At 43.3% G+C, this 19,480-nt stretch overlaps 1 protein-coding gene across 5 annotated transcripts in view; it reads right to left on the reverse strand.

Annotated features, from left to right (window-relative positions):
- Nucleotides 1–19,480, reverse strand: part of SUSD6 (sushi domain containing 6) — a 78,741-nt gene that overhangs the window by 7,154 nt on the left and 52,107 nt on the right. For all 5 annotated transcript variants that reach the window (XM_010711528.2, XM_010711526.2, XM_019615640.1 and 2 more), the window contains exons 5-6: nt 4,468–4,665; nt 1,357–1,495 (exon numbers count right to left, since the gene is read on the reverse strand). In XM_010711528.2, coding sequence (XP_010709830.1) covers nt 1,357–1,495; nt 4,468–4,665 — 337 coding nt within the window. The remainder of the gene's footprint in view (nt 1–1,356; nt 1,496–4,467; nt 4,666–19,480) is intronic.

The following is a 19,480-nucleotide window of genomic DNA, read 5'->3' on the forward strand; positions in this document are numbered from 1 at the left end:
AAAAGTTGAGCACTTACATTTTATATATATTTTCATTACCAAGAACCCCAGCAGCCTCCCACCTTCACCACAGCAAAATTATAATGCTCACTACAAACATGAATGCTGGATTACCAAAGTTAAACAAGCATGGCTTTGAAGCTCTACTGTGAACTGCCATACACGTGATTGGGGCTATAATTCAAAGTGACGAAGGTTATACTCCCACCTCATCTGCCTCAATAGCTAAATCTGGCAAAGATCGTGACTCAGGGACCTATGCTGTTGGTAAGATAGCTGGCTAGCACAGGTAGGTCGGATAGCTCTTCAGTTGTCACAGTGTGGATAAACCTAGGTCAATGGGTCAGAGTCCTGAGACTGAATTTGTATTTGCCATACTGGTTTAGACTTCTGCAGAAAAGGACAAACTCCTGTGCCTGGCCCCTGAACCTCCCCCAGTGTTGGACAGCCACATCTCTGCTCTTATTTATGAAATATTACTCATTTGTTGTGAAGAAGGACTCCACAATGACACTTTTGCCATCAGCTGGCAGCAGTATTACAGCTGGGTCCCTTCTCTCATCCACAGACCTAGGCCAGGAGGGCTCTCCTCCGTGCGCAAGCAACCATGGCATATTCGCGCATGTACATCATCAGCAATACTGGCAGGATTCAGGATCATAGGACCACGTGGACAGACATGGGGAGATGCATATATACCCAGACACCTACTTCAGTAACTACCCATGGCTAGAAGAGGCAGGAAATTATAACTTTTAACATTTAAGGCCACAAAAAAAGGGCAAAGAAACCACAAATTAGATGGCATGACAGAAAAGTGAGTGCAGATGGGTATTGCTGGCCAGCGTTTCAAACTACTGCTGGAGGATGATGGGGCAGAGGAGCCAGTGATGTGAGGAATACAGCAGTGTGGGGCAGAACATTCATATACAGGCACCTTATTTCTGGGAAAACAGAAGGGAGGCAGTGAAGCCAAGCTGTGAAACCCAGACAACCCTCTGCCCACACAGGTAGCTCACTGCAGCAGGCTAAAAGAAGTCAGCCATGTAGATCTACAGTCTATTAGAAGAATAGCTTAGATACGACACAGGAACACTGCCTCCTCTTTCCTGGAAATTAGACTGTACTGTTGCCACTCCTTGTCACCAATCTACCCTCTGTAATCCAAACGTAGGTTCTAGTCTATCCAAAGTTTCTGACTGAAAATAGCCTCTCATGGGAACTGCCCTGACTCACAGGGCAGAAGTAGAGAAGCAGGGAAGTAAAACGAAGGCCCAAACCAAGCCCCTTGTTGAGTTTCTCTGCTGCAGAGAAACAAAATACCTTGGAGCCTGTCTAAGCCCCAGCTACACTTACCTGCTGTGATGGAACGACTTCAGCTTTGGCTGCAACAGAACAAACAGCACAACTAAGAGAAGAATCAGAGCAACAGAGCTCGCTGTGGAGGCTACTATGGATAGCGTAGGTACTCCAATCGTTGGCGGGGAGTCCTTTTCTGTAAAATCAAGAGGAACACAAAATGATTCACTCTCTTAAATTACTGCTGTAGGAAACGAGTAACATTCAAGTCGCCTTCTTTCCAGAGTTATACTTGGGTGCAAAGACGAAGAGCACAAGTTTCTGGTAAAGTCAAGGCAGAGCAGTTACATCCTTCAGAGCTTAAACTGATCCCTCTCCATCAACTGTAAAGGCAACAAGAAACAAAACATGCACATATAAGGGCACTCTGGAAAAACATATGGCACGCACAGAAAAAGGATGCATAGGTCACATAGAGACAGCGGGGGAGCGATGGTAAGGGTCATGTTATATTTACATCTGATTGAGCACCAGTTAAACAAAAAAAAGTCCTGATGTCACCACCAAGGTCAGCAATTGTCTAGCACAAAAAGCAGGATATTTTAAGGCCAAACAATAGAAAAAGTTCCAAACAATGGATTTTCTTGACTAATTGAACAGTTTCCCAAAGAAAGGGAGTGGAAGTCACCTGGCCTGCTATTACTTAAGATGCAGAAGTATTCCATTTCTTTCTCACACAAACACAGCGCAGGAAATGGAGAAGGAAGGGAGCTGGTGCTTTAAGACACTGAGTTTTCAGTATTAGGTACACATACTCTGCTCTGTCCACATTATCCCCCCTTGCCCTTTCCTCATCTGTGCTGCGTGACTGTACAAGAAACATTTTGACTTTTAAAGGTCCATTGCAAGGCACAAATATATTAGGAGTTGGCAGAGAAGGGCCTGGAGCTGGCATAGCTGAGCACTGCATGTCATGCCTAGAATGTCACGCTAGTTCTTTCACCTCCTTAAAGCGTATAATTGCCTGTACATGTGCTTTCTCTGTCCTTAATTTATGCCTTTGGTAGATCTCTACACACCTCAGCACCCCATCAGCAAACATTACTGTCATTTCTGGAAATTCCTACCTATGCAATTCCACAATTTCTTTTTGCTACACTTATCATATTCTCTGGTGAACAGTTGACAAACTGCAAAATAATTATCATAGAGAGATAAAGAGGAAAGAGAGCACACAAACAGAAGAAAAAAGCTGGAGGACCATTGTTTTTAAGCTATAGCTTGGGTATAGCCTGAATGGTATACCCAAAACAGGTAATTTGAAAAGACTGTCAGCATTTTATCTTCTTTTAAGATTAAACTAATTGGTTCAATTGTTCTGAAAATTTTCTGGAAACAAGTTCAAAAGTAGCTTGAAGCGTTCCCAAGTCAAAAGTGCACCTACTACATTTTTCCTTCTGGTAAACAAGGCTGAGTACGTATTTCAATTTTCAAGATTATTCAGGGCACTACAAATACACTGACAGGGAAGAAGGTAGGCAAGCAGGAGTGCTCTACATTCAGAATTGATATACAATTCTGCAAGACTGCTCACCACACAGGGTACAGTTCAGCACACCCACCACCTCAGATTCCAGCAGGATGCTCACAAGAAGCTGCCAAAAGGCTGCGAGGCTGACAGGCTCAGAGCTACTGAAAATATCTGATAATTGTCAGGGATTTCATTTGTTGTGTATGGACCAAGAGAGATGTTACCCATCATCCATCATCTTAAGACCTACCCACTTTCTTTCTACAGTCTTTCTCCTTTTTGTTTTGTGGATGACTTCTGTTCGTTAAACCTCAACTGACTGAGCAATTGTTTCAAAGCCTGTACTGTGAAATCAATAGCTTTATCACTCAGCCAGGCTTTTGAAACCCCATACATTTTAAGGCCACCAAACCTACAGGATGTTAAGGAAATCTGAGGAACTACGTCTCATCACAACACAATTCCTTTAACCCTGAAGTAAACCAAGCGCCATTGTGCAGGAACAATCCACCATCCAGAGTTCCAGTTGCAAAGCTTTCTTCTGCCGCCTGGGTGCAGCAAGGGGAAAGGGGATTGCCATAGAAAGGAAACCTGTGCTGAATCTGAAAAACCTCTTCAGGATCCAGTTGCTGCCTGGTGAACTTCCAGTCCCACTTTCTTATACGTCACAGGAAGGAGCTGTTGGAGTGGCCGTGACAGATACTGATAGTGTGTTTGGCACAGGACAGGATGTTCTAGAGTTTTCAGATATGCAGCTAGCTCCAAAAGGGCCTTGAACATGCTTTTGTGTCTATTTCTGATTAAGCTAACACATTCTGCTTTGTGGATTACAAGATATAACCTTAGACTGCATGCATCTTGCTGACTCTGGATGACTGAGCAGTAAAATTCTAACAGCAGGCCAAACTTGAAGAGCAGAAGGATTTTCTCTTTATCCAGTACCCATGCTTTAAATGCAAAAAAGCAGGCAGCAGATAGGAGCTGAGCAACGAGTTTTCCTGCAAATCTTTCTACCTTTATGCTTTCATCAAGGAAATCCCATTCAGCTGGTAAAAACCCATAAAACAAAAACTGCTCATATCCATTTGGAGAGAAACAGACACCATTTGTCAGCAATGTCTTTTCCTGCCAGTACAGTATAAAGTAGCACCATGAAGCTCTCTGCCACAGGAGGCCAATAGTTAGTTAATTTGCAAAGAAGGAGATCAGGTCTGTGTACTGGCATGCATATACATGTGGACAGAAGGGTACACCACTGAGGAAGATGCACTGTAAAAACCCATCAGGAGCAAAAATGGAGACAGGAAAAATGCTTCAGTTTCAAGGCCTTGCCTGTTTCTGGGATGAGAGCTGTCAAAGTAAGAGTTCACCTAAGTAACAAGTAACCTGGCTTTATACTACTTTCCATAGGCTTTCTCTTTGTAGAAAGGACTCCTGAGTTAGCACCTGATGGGTAGCTACACAAGAGGCATTTCTGATAAAGAGCTATGACTGTGAGCTGCATTTAGAAAACTGCTGGAGCAGTAGGCACAGCAGTATGGGTTGCTTCAGCACAGCACTGTCTAAAGTGAATCTGAAAAGCCAGTGTTAAGGACAGTGTAATTCTGAAAGTCCCGCTGAATAAAGTGAGCGCTCACCCGGGCTGAGTCTGCAGCTAACTTCCATGGCAGGGTTCCACTCTCCATTCTTACAGGTCAGGTATTTATAGTCTCCTTTCAGCATGTAGCCTTCAACACACAGATACTCTATGACACTGCCTGAAGTCAGAGGGTCATTGCAGGGACTAGGGTGGCATTTGTAGCCTCCATTCTCAGGTTGCGGTGGCTGGGGACAATCTGGAAAAGAGAGAAAACATTGTAGTAGTTGTCTCAGAGGAAAATGTCTGCTGCATATTGCACATAGATTAACTTCCACCTAAGAACACTCACTAAATTGAGAAGAAACTACTGAAAACAAGAAGAAAGACTGTCACACAACAGCAAAAGATACTGCTTAGTTTCACCTCTGATATGTCTTTTGTGACTGCTAAGCACAGCTTATTATCCCAACCATACAACCTATTTGACAGGCAATGAACGGATGATATTTTCACACAGTGACATTTAAGTTTGTTCCAACGGGAATTCTGCATAAGAGAGGCCCAGAAAATCCTTGATGTTACCTTTTCCCCACAGCAGTTTCACGAGTGACTGGGGTTGAAGCGAACAGCCAGGATCTCTGATTAGCCTTCCAAGCCTCATATGGAAGAAGGGCAAGACCTTCTTCTGAAATGAATGAGGAATGTGAAGACCTTGTACTACAGATACAGTGTCAAGGTACAGAGCTGACCCAGAAGTTAAAATCCCTGATTTTACATATCGTTCTGCACTAGAACCACATTTTCTAGCCTATTTTAAAAAAGCAATTAGTTACAAAGATATTTTTAACATAAACCACTCATTTATCTACATGAAGTCTGCAGCGCTGAAAGTACTTTGCATTTCTCTTTGTATCTCCCCTATCCTAATAGATACAGACATACTAAGTGTGAGAATGTTTCTCTTAGAATTTTCAATAGTTATTCAAATAAAAACCAACTATAAATGAGGAAACTGCACTAGAAACAGGAGGTTTGTGCTTCTCAGAATTTCATCTCCTTTGGCAGCTCTTGATGATTGTAGCTCTTGATGATTGCCTTAATAAACCTTCTTGCCACACACCCACCTGACTATAAGGGAGGAATCTGTAAAATTGGATCAACTTCTCAAGCTTCGCAAAAGAAAGTACATGAAACGTCCTTCCAAATGTATTTTGGGGCATGGAGAACCAAGCAACCCACCAACTCTATTCTACCACAGTGCAGTTATCCAGGCTTGCCCCTAATCCTTGCATGTGAGAAACCAACTGGGCAAGCTTCAGTTAACTGGGTTTTGTGCAAGGCCTAAGAAGAGTGAGAAAACTTTGGAGGTATGTTCCACTGCAGAAAAATCTGCTACGTTGCTGCAGTGCAAGTGACCCTTGAGCCTAATCACATGTGTGGATGCATCATAGGCAATGCCTTGTAAATGCCAGTAAAACCCAAGATGAAGTGCTGAGTGAAGCCAAAAGCCCTGTGGTATGAGTTCTGCCAGCTTTATAACTGCAATTCAATTTACTTTTTGAGAGAAAAGGTTAACAGGGGTCTAAGAAACAGCCTTTCAATAAGACTTTGTTCTCAAAGGGATTTATTCTTAAATAAGCTTCAGAGAAGCCACTGTCCTGTCCCTCCTGAACACTGATTTGCAGCTTCTAAGTTTATTTTTCTTTTCTGTGACCATTTCCAATGTTGTAACCAAGGTTTTAACCCTTTGCCTTACACAGCTAAAACATGGTTTCACTGAAAGCCCATCCAATGCAGCCGAGTGACAGACTCACCACACATTTCACATCTAAGCACTTCTACAGGACAGAGGTGCTTTCTGTTAAATTGCAAGGACCCATTTAAGCACTAGAAATATTCTCAACCATACAGCAAGTACCTCTCCAAGCAATGGCAAAGAGCTGTGGGAAAAACCTCCGTTGCCACAGCAGCAGGGACAGCTTCCCCACATCTCTGATGCCATAGTAGGCATCTGGAATTGCTTAGGGGCCATCTGAGCCCCTTGCCACGCTGCCTCACTCCAGCAGAAACTTTCCCACACATGCACACAAGTTTCCCATTTCCGGAGGAGCCCTATGGGCTGCTGGCCGCTCTGCTTTAAGACCTTCGTTAGTCAGCAGATGAGATATGGAGACATGGCTAGCACAGCTCCCTGCAGGAAGCCTGCCCCTTTGGGTGCTGTAGAGGGTCACACAGAGCAATAGATTCTGTTGAGAACCCTAAAATCAAATCGTAAGCTGGTAGAGCCAGAGAGCTGCTGTTCAGAGGGCTGAGGAGCGACCAGCTCAGCCCAACCCAGCAAAGGAAGCTTGCTATTTCTCAGTAGCATTCACATGGTCTCTGCTCTCCAGTTGCAGCCAGAACTCCCTCTGTCACCCATGTGTACTGAGTTATCTGCAAAAATAAGCTAGCAACCAAAAAGGCACTCACGAACCGTAGTGGAACTCTCAAAGGCCTGCAAATACCATGGCATAAGCAATCCCATGGGACCTTAATTTGGCTTTGTTGTGCAGGTGCTTTAGGATCAGATCTGCAGCTATGCCACTGCAGACCGGTCTGCTCCCCACCACCTCCACAGGCTGCTCAGCAGCAAGGAGAGGGGCAGCTGCTCATTATGTGCTCAGCCCCTTGACCTAGAGCTGTCCTCATCCATGAGTGCTTCAGAATCAATCACCCCCTTTTCCTCCTAACTCTCCCTGAGGGCATCTAACACCAAAGAACACCACAAACACTTCAAAAAAAGACACCTTCACTCCAACAGAACAGGCCTCTCCTGGCCACACACATGGATGGAGGACACAGGCAGAAGGGAAGAGCAGTCTATCAGCAGCCTGGAGCGTGGCCATGCTGTGAAGGGGCAGTGCAAGGTTTGGGAGCAGGGAACCTGCCCCAGTCCTTCCGCCAGCTCCCATTCCCAGCCTACGTGCTTTCAACCTTCGCTGAGGTTTTGCATGCTGCTGCCCAGCCTCAAGCTAACGTTATTTTGGCATACTGCCCAATGCTTTCTGAGCCACACCAACCAAGCAACGGAGGAGAATTTTTCAGTATTTCAGCCCCAGCTGGGACAGGGCACGTTTCAAAGGACTCTGCAAAAGCAGCATACGCAGATACACTCTTGGCAAGTTTTCAAAGGCAGGAAGCACACGGTGGGTACATTGAAGCTTCCCAAAAGGTTACAAAAATTCCTCTTAAGTAGTGGGACACTTAAGAACGGATATTGTAACCACATACTCACTTCCTAACATCACTCGCTCAGATTCTCAATGGCATTAGCTTCTATTTGAAATACAAAGAAACACAGAGGAGCGTCATCACCTCTCTCCCTGAAACACAGGGTTCTCGGAAGTACCCCAGAGTTCATGAGACTTCCCGAAACAAACACATGTGCCAGGCACTGAGGAAAAACAAAGACAAGTTAAGAAGCTTGCAATTGTTCTCAGCACCATCATTTGTCATGATCTGAGGATGCAAGGGGACAGTGGTTTTGAACATCACAGTCTTTTGCACAAAGAAGGGAGAGCTCTACTCCCCGAGGCCCAGTTTCTAAGAGGTACTGACGTTTAACCTCTCCTGAGAGCTGGTTCTCTACCAACACACAGGGCTGGAAAGCAGGCAGGAGATAACTGATGAAAAGACCAAACGTTTTCCGCACCACTGAACTCTGTTCAGAGATAAAGCGACTGTCACTTCCAGATTGATGGACAGAAATAAAATCACGTACTGAAGTTTCTGCAGATGCCATTCCAAAATATTAGGTATTTAATATATTGCCCACAAAAATGAAAGACAAGATTTTAATACATGAATGAAAAGAATACTATGCCAGTATGAGCCTCCATCCAGCTTCCTATCAAATCAAATGGTAAGCACCATTTCTGTGTCTACGTCACATGAGAAAATACCATCCTCCTTGAAGGAAGCATTAACTGCATATATGTTCTTTGGATAACAGCAAGCAACTTGGCAACAAGCAGTGTTGTGTTGTGCTGCAAGGAACTGCTTTTCTGTTGAGCTACAAGCAGTGTCATCGCACCGGTACCTTCACAGGCTTCCTCACTCATGGCTTCAACAATACCCACTTGCTTCCTCTTAGATCAGACTTGCAGGCAGCTGTGATGGGTTGGAATACGGCTTCATTTGGGAGACCAAAAAAAGACGTCAGAAGGCCAAACTGATTAACCCAATCACCAGAGAATGAAATGGATCTTCCACAGCTTGGCTGCGCTGAAGCCGAGCCATAGTCCTGGACTCTGACCAGAGACAGCACTACAAAGTGCTTCTAACAACTTAAACGCTACACAGAACCAAACACGGACAACACGACAGATTCAAGAAAATAACTTTGTGGGATGACAGAGTGAGGGGGTAATGTATTCAAAACACAGGAGAGGCACAGCTGAGCCCTGATCTCTAAGAGCAGAATTCAGAGATGAGCAGTTTTCCCAAATCCACGCATGATCAGACCATTGTGTTAAGGAACAAATGCAATACAGTCCACTTACACATACAATATAAAACTAAAATATACTTAAATATGACTATTACCACAGATGTATGAAAGCTCCACAGTACTGACCTGCTTAGCGCAGACTCAGTATACTACGGCAGCGTTGATAAAGGCATCTCACCAGAGCTGTGGTTCTTTGCACTCTTTTCGTTTCTTTTTACAAGGATCACCTCTTAGATCCTAGCAGGGGTCTTACATCTCTTTCTGCACCAAACACTCAAATTGTATTTCAGCCACTCACCTCCTTTGCTGAGTAGTCTGACCTCGCAGAGATGATGAAAACCAAACCCTCCTCAATGCAATACATTCTTACAAGAAGACAAATACTAATCATCACCTGCTGGAGTGCGTAACTAGGTTTGTAACTAAGCGATAACAAACCACTGCATTGCTCACCTTATGTGGGTGGACAGATTGGGAAAATATTGCTCAACAAAGGGATGTTATGCACTGAACATAGTAAAATTTATTATACTTCTCCACAGCAAGGCACAAAAATCACTAAAGATAGGACAGGAACAGTTTTGACAAATCAAAGTTACTGTTCATATTACATTCAGTCCAAATTCCAGTAACTTTAAGAGTAAGCAGGACTGGGCCTCATGTCAGCTCCTCACAGACTACATGTGTGTTCCAGCATGTTTGACAGCCCTCATAGCGGCATCTTAGAATGCTAACCAGCCCATCAAGAAGCATTTCGGAAACAGCATGGGGGGAAATTATGTGATTTCTGCAATCTCCAGCAGGAGGCTATTCCTTTTCTTAAGAAAGGTGGCTGGGATTGCTGCCCAGACTTCAGATTCATATGCTGCAGTTCCCCACCCCCTTGATACCAAGCAAAATGAAACCCCACTGCCAGGGTAGAAGACAACTCTTCAGCTGGCTCCTTTAACAAGTGCCCAGCTCAGATCTGTCAGCATCTCCTGGCCTTCCATAGGTAGACCAGAAGATGCTAAGCTGTTATTCTTTTTCCTCATCTTCAAGATTTACTCCATTTAACTGATGTTATCAAGACTCAGAGGAAAAACATCCTACAGACAAAAACCACTCTCCTGGTCTAACAAGATGCATACTCCCCCGGACAGTCTGGCTAGACCTGTTGTGGCTGTTTCATACCAGTGCCTAAGTGTCCAACCTGGCGAGTAAACAGCTTTGTGAAGGAGAACACAGAAGCACCCATTTAAAAACTGTTCCTGTACTAGAGACGGTATGATTTGCTTCATGCTGCTATTATCTCTCTCAGAAGCCTTATGCTAACTTTCTTGTGTTATACTGGCTTTCCTACAGTGGGATTTTCATTGAGCAGCTTAAGGAAGATTGCCTTCCCTTTTTGTCTCTGTTTATATCTCCTGTCACACAGATGAGTTTCCCTCCTGGCCTCAGTCTCTGCCTCTGCCTATTTACCTTATTTGCTACAGCAAATACTGCAGCAGCAGGAAGCGCCTGTCCACAAGCCTCTGGTTCTCTGAAACAGGGCCATTGTTATTCTCTCAGGCAGGACTCTCCACTAGCTATAGAAACTGCACTTCTAGAAAGGCATCCAAAATAAATACAAGATAGGGATATCATCCAATTACTTGTCCCTGCTGTAGAGGCCTCTGATTTTCAAGTTGGATAATTTGTGTGTCCCCATCATTTCAGTAAGACAGAAGGAACTGCAAAAGCTGTTACTCGCTTCTGGCAAGGATCTTCAAAAGCTCCCGTCTCTAGGGCACTCTTGAGAGTAATCCTCCTCTACTCCTCTCAACCTGGGTCCTTCCAGTTAAACGGGTGGTCAGAAACACCAGCTGAAGCCTTCTGCCGACACTGCCCTTTTCCAGCACCCCAGACCTGAGGTTCAAGTTTAATCGATAATGTTATATATATAATAATAGAGCCAAGTTCACTGTTTCTCTTCAGTTAGTGCCCTGAATTGGCCTGCAGCAATAGCTTTTCTTTTTTTCTTACAATTATTATTTAAGTTCATCCACAAGCCGCCTTTTTTACAGAATACTTTTTTTTACAACACAAATGTGACAGCCTGATGCAGCCAGCAAGATGGAGGGCTGGGAGTGCAAGTCAGAGAGCAGCAATAGTGCTGGTTTTGGCTTGTGGAGGGTCTGGTAATTCAAACAGAGTGCTGCCCATGGATCCTACTCAGGAGTGGCACCAAACATTAGTTTCGCCTTAGGAAGCCTCTGAATGAATTTGCTAGCAAGAGCTCTGGCTGTACTTGCTATTTGCAAAAGAGACATTGTTTTCTCTCTTTTCAGAGTTTCAATTATCACCAGCAGGCACTACCTGACCTCTGCACTAATCTCCCGGTTGTTTGGTAAGCCAATAAGGAAACAATTTAACCCACCCTTTGCCTGTTCCTGGATCTCTTTATTTATTGGATGCATTCCCAACCTCTGTCACTGGTATTCAGAGAAGCATGAATGTGACCCAACCAGATAATAGTGTCACTGCTGTCCTTAGCCACAGCAGTAGGGTAACCAGCCAGAGTTGCCAAGCTCACTTAGCAGCTTCTTGAGCAACAACAAAGGCAATAGGCCTCCCAGAGTCTGCAGACAGACTGCAGCGCCTCAGCTGATACCTAACAGAACAAACTGCAAGTTCTCATGCAAGTCAAAACCTGTTGGTTTTTAAAAGCCTTTTTTTCCCCCTCCTGGATAAGTGATTGTTTCATACTTTCCCACTATCTTCCCATCACTATGGTAGGGCAGACCCATACCTCACAATGTGATGAACTTAAAAAGCACAAAAACTAGCCTATAAATAGCAGAAAAAACTTGCAGAACCCTCTTCTTAAAGAAGCAGCTTCATTTTAGCAAGAAGCAAGCCTGCATCAATTATACCCTTTTTACAGCTAGCTACGTCAATAAACACCATCTTATGCCAAAGCAAAACTGTGTCCCAGGCAGATGGTTTGCAGAGATGAAGCACCTACATAGGCTTTGATTACACTGCTGCATTTTCCTTCTTGTTGAGAAAGCAATGACAAGGGGATGTGTTTAGGAAAGACATGAGGTGGTAAATGCAAAAACCAGTCACCTCCACCCACACACTCCAGCTAGTCAGAGAACAGCTCCATTTCTGAGTGCTAAATACCTTCTGGTATCCATCCAGTCATGTTTGTCTGGATGCACTGAAAAGCTTTCAGCAGTTTCCCCTTACACACTTGCTGCTCCAGCACTGTTCTCCAGGTGTTCAGATTAATACCAATACTAGGCCAGGAAATGGCTCATCAAGAGTTTCATGGATAAATGTCACTGCAGGTAACAGCAGGTCTGTGCTGAACACAGAGAGCCACATGGTCTGGGCTGGAGTTTCTCCCGGCAGGCTGGCTCTGAGAAGCATGGCAATGATCTGCTCTGTGGTCGCACTCAGGGACTTGTATTTGTGATGCAACCCCTTTCCAACATCCAGCATTTTGGGGAGTTTTTAGCCCAAGAAAAATTAACTTCAACTGCAGTAGACAATTGCGTGTTATTAGAAAGCCTCTGCCCTAACAAATGGATAGGTCTTCCAGGTAGAGATGAAACATGCTCTGCTGACCTCAAGAGTTTTTTTCCTCATTGCTCATAAGTGTGCTAGCCTGCATGTTTTAGCTATACACATAGAAGCTACAGATACAACACCTGAAAAGAGACCCAGGCTGAAGCTAGCCTCTGCCCACCAGAAATAGTGGCATTTCTAGCTGGAGGCTAAACATTCGCACTATAAAAGACAGACAATCAGATGGCCAAGACTTCCATTGATCTGCAATTTTTCTGACAGAGATGAGGCCAGGAACCAGGGCAACAGATTTTGAACTTTCTCCTTTCCAGCACACTGGCTTTCTCTAGCACATGAGCAGATGGGTCATTTCCCAGAGGGGCAAACCCGAGACAGCAGCTGCTGTCGGAGCCCAGTCACAACAGCTGAGGCTAAAGAACCCCTTTATATGCTACTTACAGGAAGCAGAAGTCAATAAAAAGCCTCTATTGTGAGCACACGCATTTCTACTCAACCCTGTCCCTAAAATATTTTAAGCCTTCCTAAAAACACACTGCAAAACATAACTCTCCTTTGGGCTCAGTGCATTGAGCAGAGGCCAAAGCTCACTGAAAAATCAGCTCTCTGTCTTTACCAGCCCCACATGCTGCTTACCCTAAGTCAGTGATAGAATATCAAACTGAGCATGACAGGAACCTTTACTGGGACAATACAGTTTCCCTATCAAGGACATACTCTGAAGAGGAGGCTTATTTTTCTTAATGTCGTAACGTGGGTAAATGAGAAAGAAACAAAGCAAAGAGATTATCCATATACATGTACGTATACATAATCATACAGCCACACATCTATACAATTAGACACAAGCACTCACACAGCCATCCCAAATATGCTAAAGTTGCCTTTTACTTTTTTTCCCCTCTTCTTCCTTCCCTGTTGCCCAAATGCCTTTTCTTCAGGGCAGGGGGAGAAAAAAGGAAGAAACAAAAGACTAATTGCAGCCTTCCACCAATGCAGTCACCATCTGGTAACTCAAGGGACACATGGAGCCAAATTATCTTAATTAACATGTTACAACAGTATTTAAAAAAACTCTATGCTTATTAACACTCAGCTGTGATTAGTCAACCATGGAGGAAGCCTGCTAATGCCACATTAATTATGGGTCTTGTCTTCCTTTCCATTATAAATATGATTATATTTTTCCAGTGGCTTCTCTCTCTCCTAAAAAGAGCACTATTGGCATCAAATCTTGATCTCAAATGCAAATTCTATTTACATTCTACTAGAGTCAAAATGTTTAGGCTATATGAAGCTTCCACTGGTGCTTCGAGGCTGCTACAGACTGTCTCGATACAAAATGCAGCTTTCTATGTTTGCCCCTTGGACAGTTCTACATAATTTAGACAACTCCCTCAGTAAAATCCAAGCAGATAAAGAATTATTTTGTGTCTTTCAAATTCCTTTCTCCCTCCGAAACACGGGCACAGACTTCATTGCATGCTAGGCCAGATAAAATAGGATGAAATCCAGGGCTAAAAGAAGATCCAGTTGGCAACAACTTGCAGGTGGGGCACAGTTGGAGTCAGCAGCACAGTGGCTCTGAACAGTCAGACTAACAAAGAAATCTGCTCTCCCAGTGGCACAATGGAGATTTCCAAGTGACACGCATTTCTTTTTTTCAAGTTTTCCAAGGCCACTTCTGGCCTCCCCATGCCTTCTTCCAGCCACCCTATAATTACTGCCACATGTTAGGAGAAGGAAATTAAGGAAGTGTTGTAACAACCTTATACAATCAGCAGAATCCAGGATTTTGCTCTTGAAACCTCAACCCTCACAATTGCATGAGAAACACCCAGCCAGTTTCTATTTTCTTTCCTTTCTTTCTTGATTGAGGGGAGCCCCTAAGAAAGCTACACATGCTTTAGAGTGAAGCTCTAAGAAATTTCACTACGAAATGTGAGGAGCACAGAAGTGTTCACTACACTGGGCAGGGGCAGTTAACTTGCCAGGTATCTCCTTTTCTCTCATTGGCAGCTCAATTCTAAATATTGTTTTACACTGCAACAAGAAAAACATTATTTAAAAAAGATAACAGAATTGTCAAAATTCCCTTTCAAAAAGGGAACAGGCAGTAATGGCACCTATTGTGCAGAGGCGATTTAGTAGAAAAGGCATTAACATGGTACTTGAAGCCATGTAATATCCACTGTCCTCGATTACTGGGGCTAATTTTAAACTCCACCTTAGATCTTCCCACAGCCTTGCTTTCTCACTTGGTCCCTGCTTATTTCCTTCCAGAAATGTACAAACCTAAAAATTGCTCATAATTCAGACATAATCTGCACATTTACCCCACTGTTTCCATGGCAGTTCCCACCTGAGTTTTCCATTTGGGTATAGCAATAACCCAATGGTGTCTTCTTAGGATAAATGCCTGACAAACGCTATGGGATCTGGTGTCAGGAAAACCACCTGCAGAACCAATGAGAGATGATAACCTAGAAAAGAAGGTAACTGCCGCCTGCTCATGCTGATTTTGAGGACTAGATTCTGAGACTGCTGAGACAACTGATTTGTGCTGACTGGTCTGACTGATAAATAAATCCCATTATTGATGCTCAGTGGACAGTTCTTTGAAGGGAACATACCTTAACAACACAGCAAAGCAAAACTCATCTCAACTAGCAAGTGACAAGAGACCTGCATTTTAGCCTCAGGAGACACTCCAGATGAAATACGGCACATGGCTGGTAACACTAGCAGTTGTAGGACTACACTGCTCTCCTTTCACCACAGGGTGAAATTCAGGAAGTTACTGCTAACCTACAATACACAACACTGGGCTTCTCCTTACCCAGGCCTTCCTTCTAACCCCAATTCTGCCACAGCTCATTTTGTGAGTTGGCACTGAATGAGGTAGTCCTTACCAGAGAGAGGGCGGAAACCCAGAATTTTAGAGTTTAGAAAGAAGCCCTGTCTTCCTATGCTTGCATGAGAAGATCCCTACGCTAGCCAAGTAACTTTAAAGCTCTGTCCTGGTAGGCCTCCTTCGTTCACTAATCAGCCTTTTGCAGCAGATTCATTTTTCATCCTTTCAGCAGCAGCAGCTGTTGCCTCTGACTCAGCCTATCCAAAAAGTACTAATATGGAATTTTGGCCAAGGCAGATCTAGTAATGGCATGCACACAAGAGACTGCTTTGTGCTGTGTTGTTCTACTTTAATCTGCGTGGAAGCCTAACAGGAAAGCCCAAAGCCTTAGGTGGCTGAAATGGTTCAAGTTCCTCTCTGCATTAGGTCTAGCTTTGCTATGGTGTGGTGGGTAAAGGAGAGCAATCATGAAACTTCAAGGTTGTTTTGTTTTTTAAACATCAAGGAACACTGGAGAATACTTTGTGATTCTGCCGAGCCATTTTTCTTCTGACTTTTGGATCTGCTCAGGACCACTGAACAAATCAGAATCTAATATCTGGGCAGATCTGTTTATCCTCTAGGAATGACTCATCTCTGCCAGGGGACTTGTCAGAACAGGCATTCAAATCATTTACCATTGGCTGGGTAGAACTGTAAAGAGTTATTAGTCCTGTCTCACTGGAAAGCCTCTCAAGCACACTTCATATTTTCACCCTAGATGTGGTTAGCTTAGTTGTAAATATTAGGTCATGTTTTCTACAGGCTTTACAGGAGCTCAATATCGCAAGCAAGTTCTCTGCACAGTCTGGCAGGAAAGCAAAAATAGCCCCACTGGGACACTCCTCAGGTCATTCCATTCAAAGCTGGAGGCACCTCGACTACAGAGTGACTGAAGTACTACACGTGGCAAACCTAGCTTTCCCAAAGATGAGTGCCCTATAGCCTCCCAGCTACACTACAAGTTGAACCATTCTCATCTTGATTTCCGAACATTGCTTAGCTGAATCTCAAACTAGACTAGACTATAATTCAAAAAGCTCTAAGAATGAAGTTGAAGAACCAAGCTTCAAAATAAACGAAGAATTTTCTTCTCTTGACAAGAGTCATCTATGACACACCTTTGTAAATTGCCCAATCTTTTAACAGTGTTGGGCAACCTAAGTACTCACAAGGTGGCAGTAGGAAAGGTGGTGTCAGGCCCTGTATAACCTGCTCTGAAACTCAGCAGCTACTTGGTACCTGGGCTACGCTATATAGTAGCAATGCAAGTAACTGGAGAATATTTGGAAAGAAGGAAAATAACTCAGTGAAGCTACTGGTAACTTACATGACCTAAGTCTGAACAGCTAAAGGCACCAAGGTCTGATGGGATGCTGCCGGTGCTTTGATTTACAAGTCACAGAAGCCAATCAATTCTTGCAGAGCTCAGTCCCACACATTCCACACACTCAGATTCTGCTTGGGGTCAAATGGCATGTCATAAAGTAAACTGCAACTTAGTATAACACTTACAAACATAGCATATAAAAGAACTCATGTTTCCAGTTCTCCCTCTTGAGAAGGTTGTTTCATTATACAGACATAATAGCTTCAAAGTGTTTGTTTTATAGTTCCATTTTCCCAGTACCTACCAACAGCTCCAAGCAACTCCAAGGATATAAATTTGCAAATTGCCTAACAGAATGTATCAGGAAATTGTCAAAAATATACCTTGTAGCAAACACAAAGTCTTCCTTTCTGTTTTTCTGGCTCCTCATTCAAAACCCATACATTGTAAACAACACTAAACTGAAACAAACCAGGCTTGGAAAAAAGGTTTGAAAACCAAGGTCCTCTCATAGCTGGCAACGAGTGTTCAGAAAAAGCGTGTAAGAAGAATTCTCATCCTCTGAAATACTACTGCCCTTGGACACTTCCACTGTAGCTGCTGGAACTGAAGTACAGGCCAGTCAAAATACCCAGCTGAAAAAGTAGATAATAAGGCTAGAGTAGGTCCTGCTAAGATAAGATCTATTTGTAGCTCCAGATGTGAGAAAAATTCAAGAAGAGATGAAAAACCATTCCTTTCATTGACTAAAAGAGATTATAAAACACATAAGCAAAACCCCATAGTATAACAATTTAAAAATAAAATACTCATTAAAAAAGCCTAGAGCCCACCGCCCCCCACCTCCCTCCCCCCCCAAACCCTGCTATACCTCAGACTTGCCTCTGTACATCTTGCTGCTTTTGAATGAGAAATACAAGACTATAGATTGTCCCTTATCTATATTCCTCGGTCATACAGAAAGACCCTTCTTTGTTTTATAGCAATAAAAATACTAAGGTTTGGTGTTTTTTTTTGTTTTTTTTTTAAAAGGGTTGTAGGGGGAAAGCAAACCCTCTCATAACACTTTTGATCTTTCCCCTGTGATAGTGGACGCCAGAAGTTGTGACAGATGCTCAAAGAGGCTTGGAGACCAGAACTCCAGTTCCTACCTGGTGCCACAAAGTCAGCCACAACACATGCCACGGCTGTAGCAACAGTACCTCCTCACAGCGCAAAGCTGAAACTTTGAAGAGGGACACACTGCAGTTTAGTGGATGGAACTAAAGCCAAGGCATAGGGGCACAGGCCTAGACACAAATTCCACTGCTAGGTAACCTGAAGTTTTTGCCTCCTTGCCTTGGCTTTCCTTTTCACAGAGCCTTCCTGTTTACCTTTGAGAATACAGAAGTTCCAGTAGTCTACAGAGCCCTGTGTAATGGCTTAAAGGTTCTGGTCAATGAAATCAGTTACACTGGTGACAAAGATTTACAGATTAATTTGGCTGCTGTAATAGTTGGGTCTTTTTCCTGATGAAGAAAGCCAAGCCAGATGCAGAATTTCACAGTTCGGTAGTTCTTTCACACAGGTCTCTCTGGCCAGGAATTTAGTTCAGCCTTTACTGCAATAAAGGAAACCAACACATGGCTAGGGACACAAATGCTGCATTACTGTCTTGCAGCGTTACCGTCTGGTTTTAACTCAACAACATTCCCTTTTCTACTAGCTGGAGGGGTTTTTTTGGTTGGTTGGTTGGTTTTGCTGTTTCTTGGAGGGGATTGGAGTTCTGGTTTTATGTGTATTTTGATGTTGTTTGTGACATTTAATTAAGTTTAGTTTATTATTTTGAGACACTTGTTTGCTCAGCTCTCTCCAGTGGCTTCCTTCATCTACATATTATCTATACAGCACCATCCATCATGTCAGAGCAGCTACTAGAACAGCAAGAGCATTTTTCAGTGCAACATATAGTTAACAAGATAACAGTGTTGATAGTAATAATAATGTTTTGATTGAGTTTTTGCTGCATAAAGTAGCCAGATTCACACCTTGAGGTTAGCATTTCACTTGGATCACTCGTGACTTGGACACTAAGTCTAGATCACCACTTCAAGGGACTAGATCTTGGGGTCTAGGACACTGCCTTATTGACATGGGAGTCCAGGTTCTTCCAGGCAACTCAGTTGATTTGCAAATGCTGTTATAAAACCTTGTTTCTTTGAACACCCTTGTTCCTTGCTGTCCTACACACTTTCCAGCCAGCACTGACATCAAGCTGCAGACATTTCAAGTCTCTCTTTAGCTTCTCACAGACTCACCACACTGTCATTTTTCTTCATAGCCATCTTCCATACACCAAAAACCTCCTGCTAAGCTCCCTCACACCAGACAATGGTTTCTCCAGTTTCAACTGCCTACCTCCATAAAAAGAGATGGCGTGGTTATGTGGGTTTTTGCCATGCTTTTGTTGCTGTTGCAGCTTTTTTTCCTTTTTTTTTGCAAAGACAGTTTTTGTATCTTCCAGTTTCAATGATGTTTAGGCCAAAATATTAGTGGATACTAATACATGGACTACATTACTACTTACTACATTTTCTCCAAGTTGTCAATCCAATCAGGACAACATTTTACATTTGGTTCCAATAGGTGCAGAACCACCTTACCTCTACTGGCATAGACAGAAGACTTCTGAACAAAAGCCTAATTTTATGTTATAAAAATTTATTATAACAATTCACTTCTACAATATTTTGAGAACCAAGATGAAGTGGGAGGACAGATTATTCTAAAATACAATTACCAGAGTATAAAGAAAAACTATGGTGACT

Source organism: Meleagris gallopavo, chromosome 5 (genome assembly GCF_000146605.3).
Source record: "Meleagris gallopavo isolate NT-WF06-2002-E0010 breed Aviagen turkey brand Nicholas breeding stock chromosome 5, Turkey_5.1, whole genome shotgun sequence".
Classification (NCBI taxonomy): Eukaryota; Metazoa; Chordata; class Aves; order Galliformes; family Phasianidae; genus Meleagris; species Meleagris gallopavo.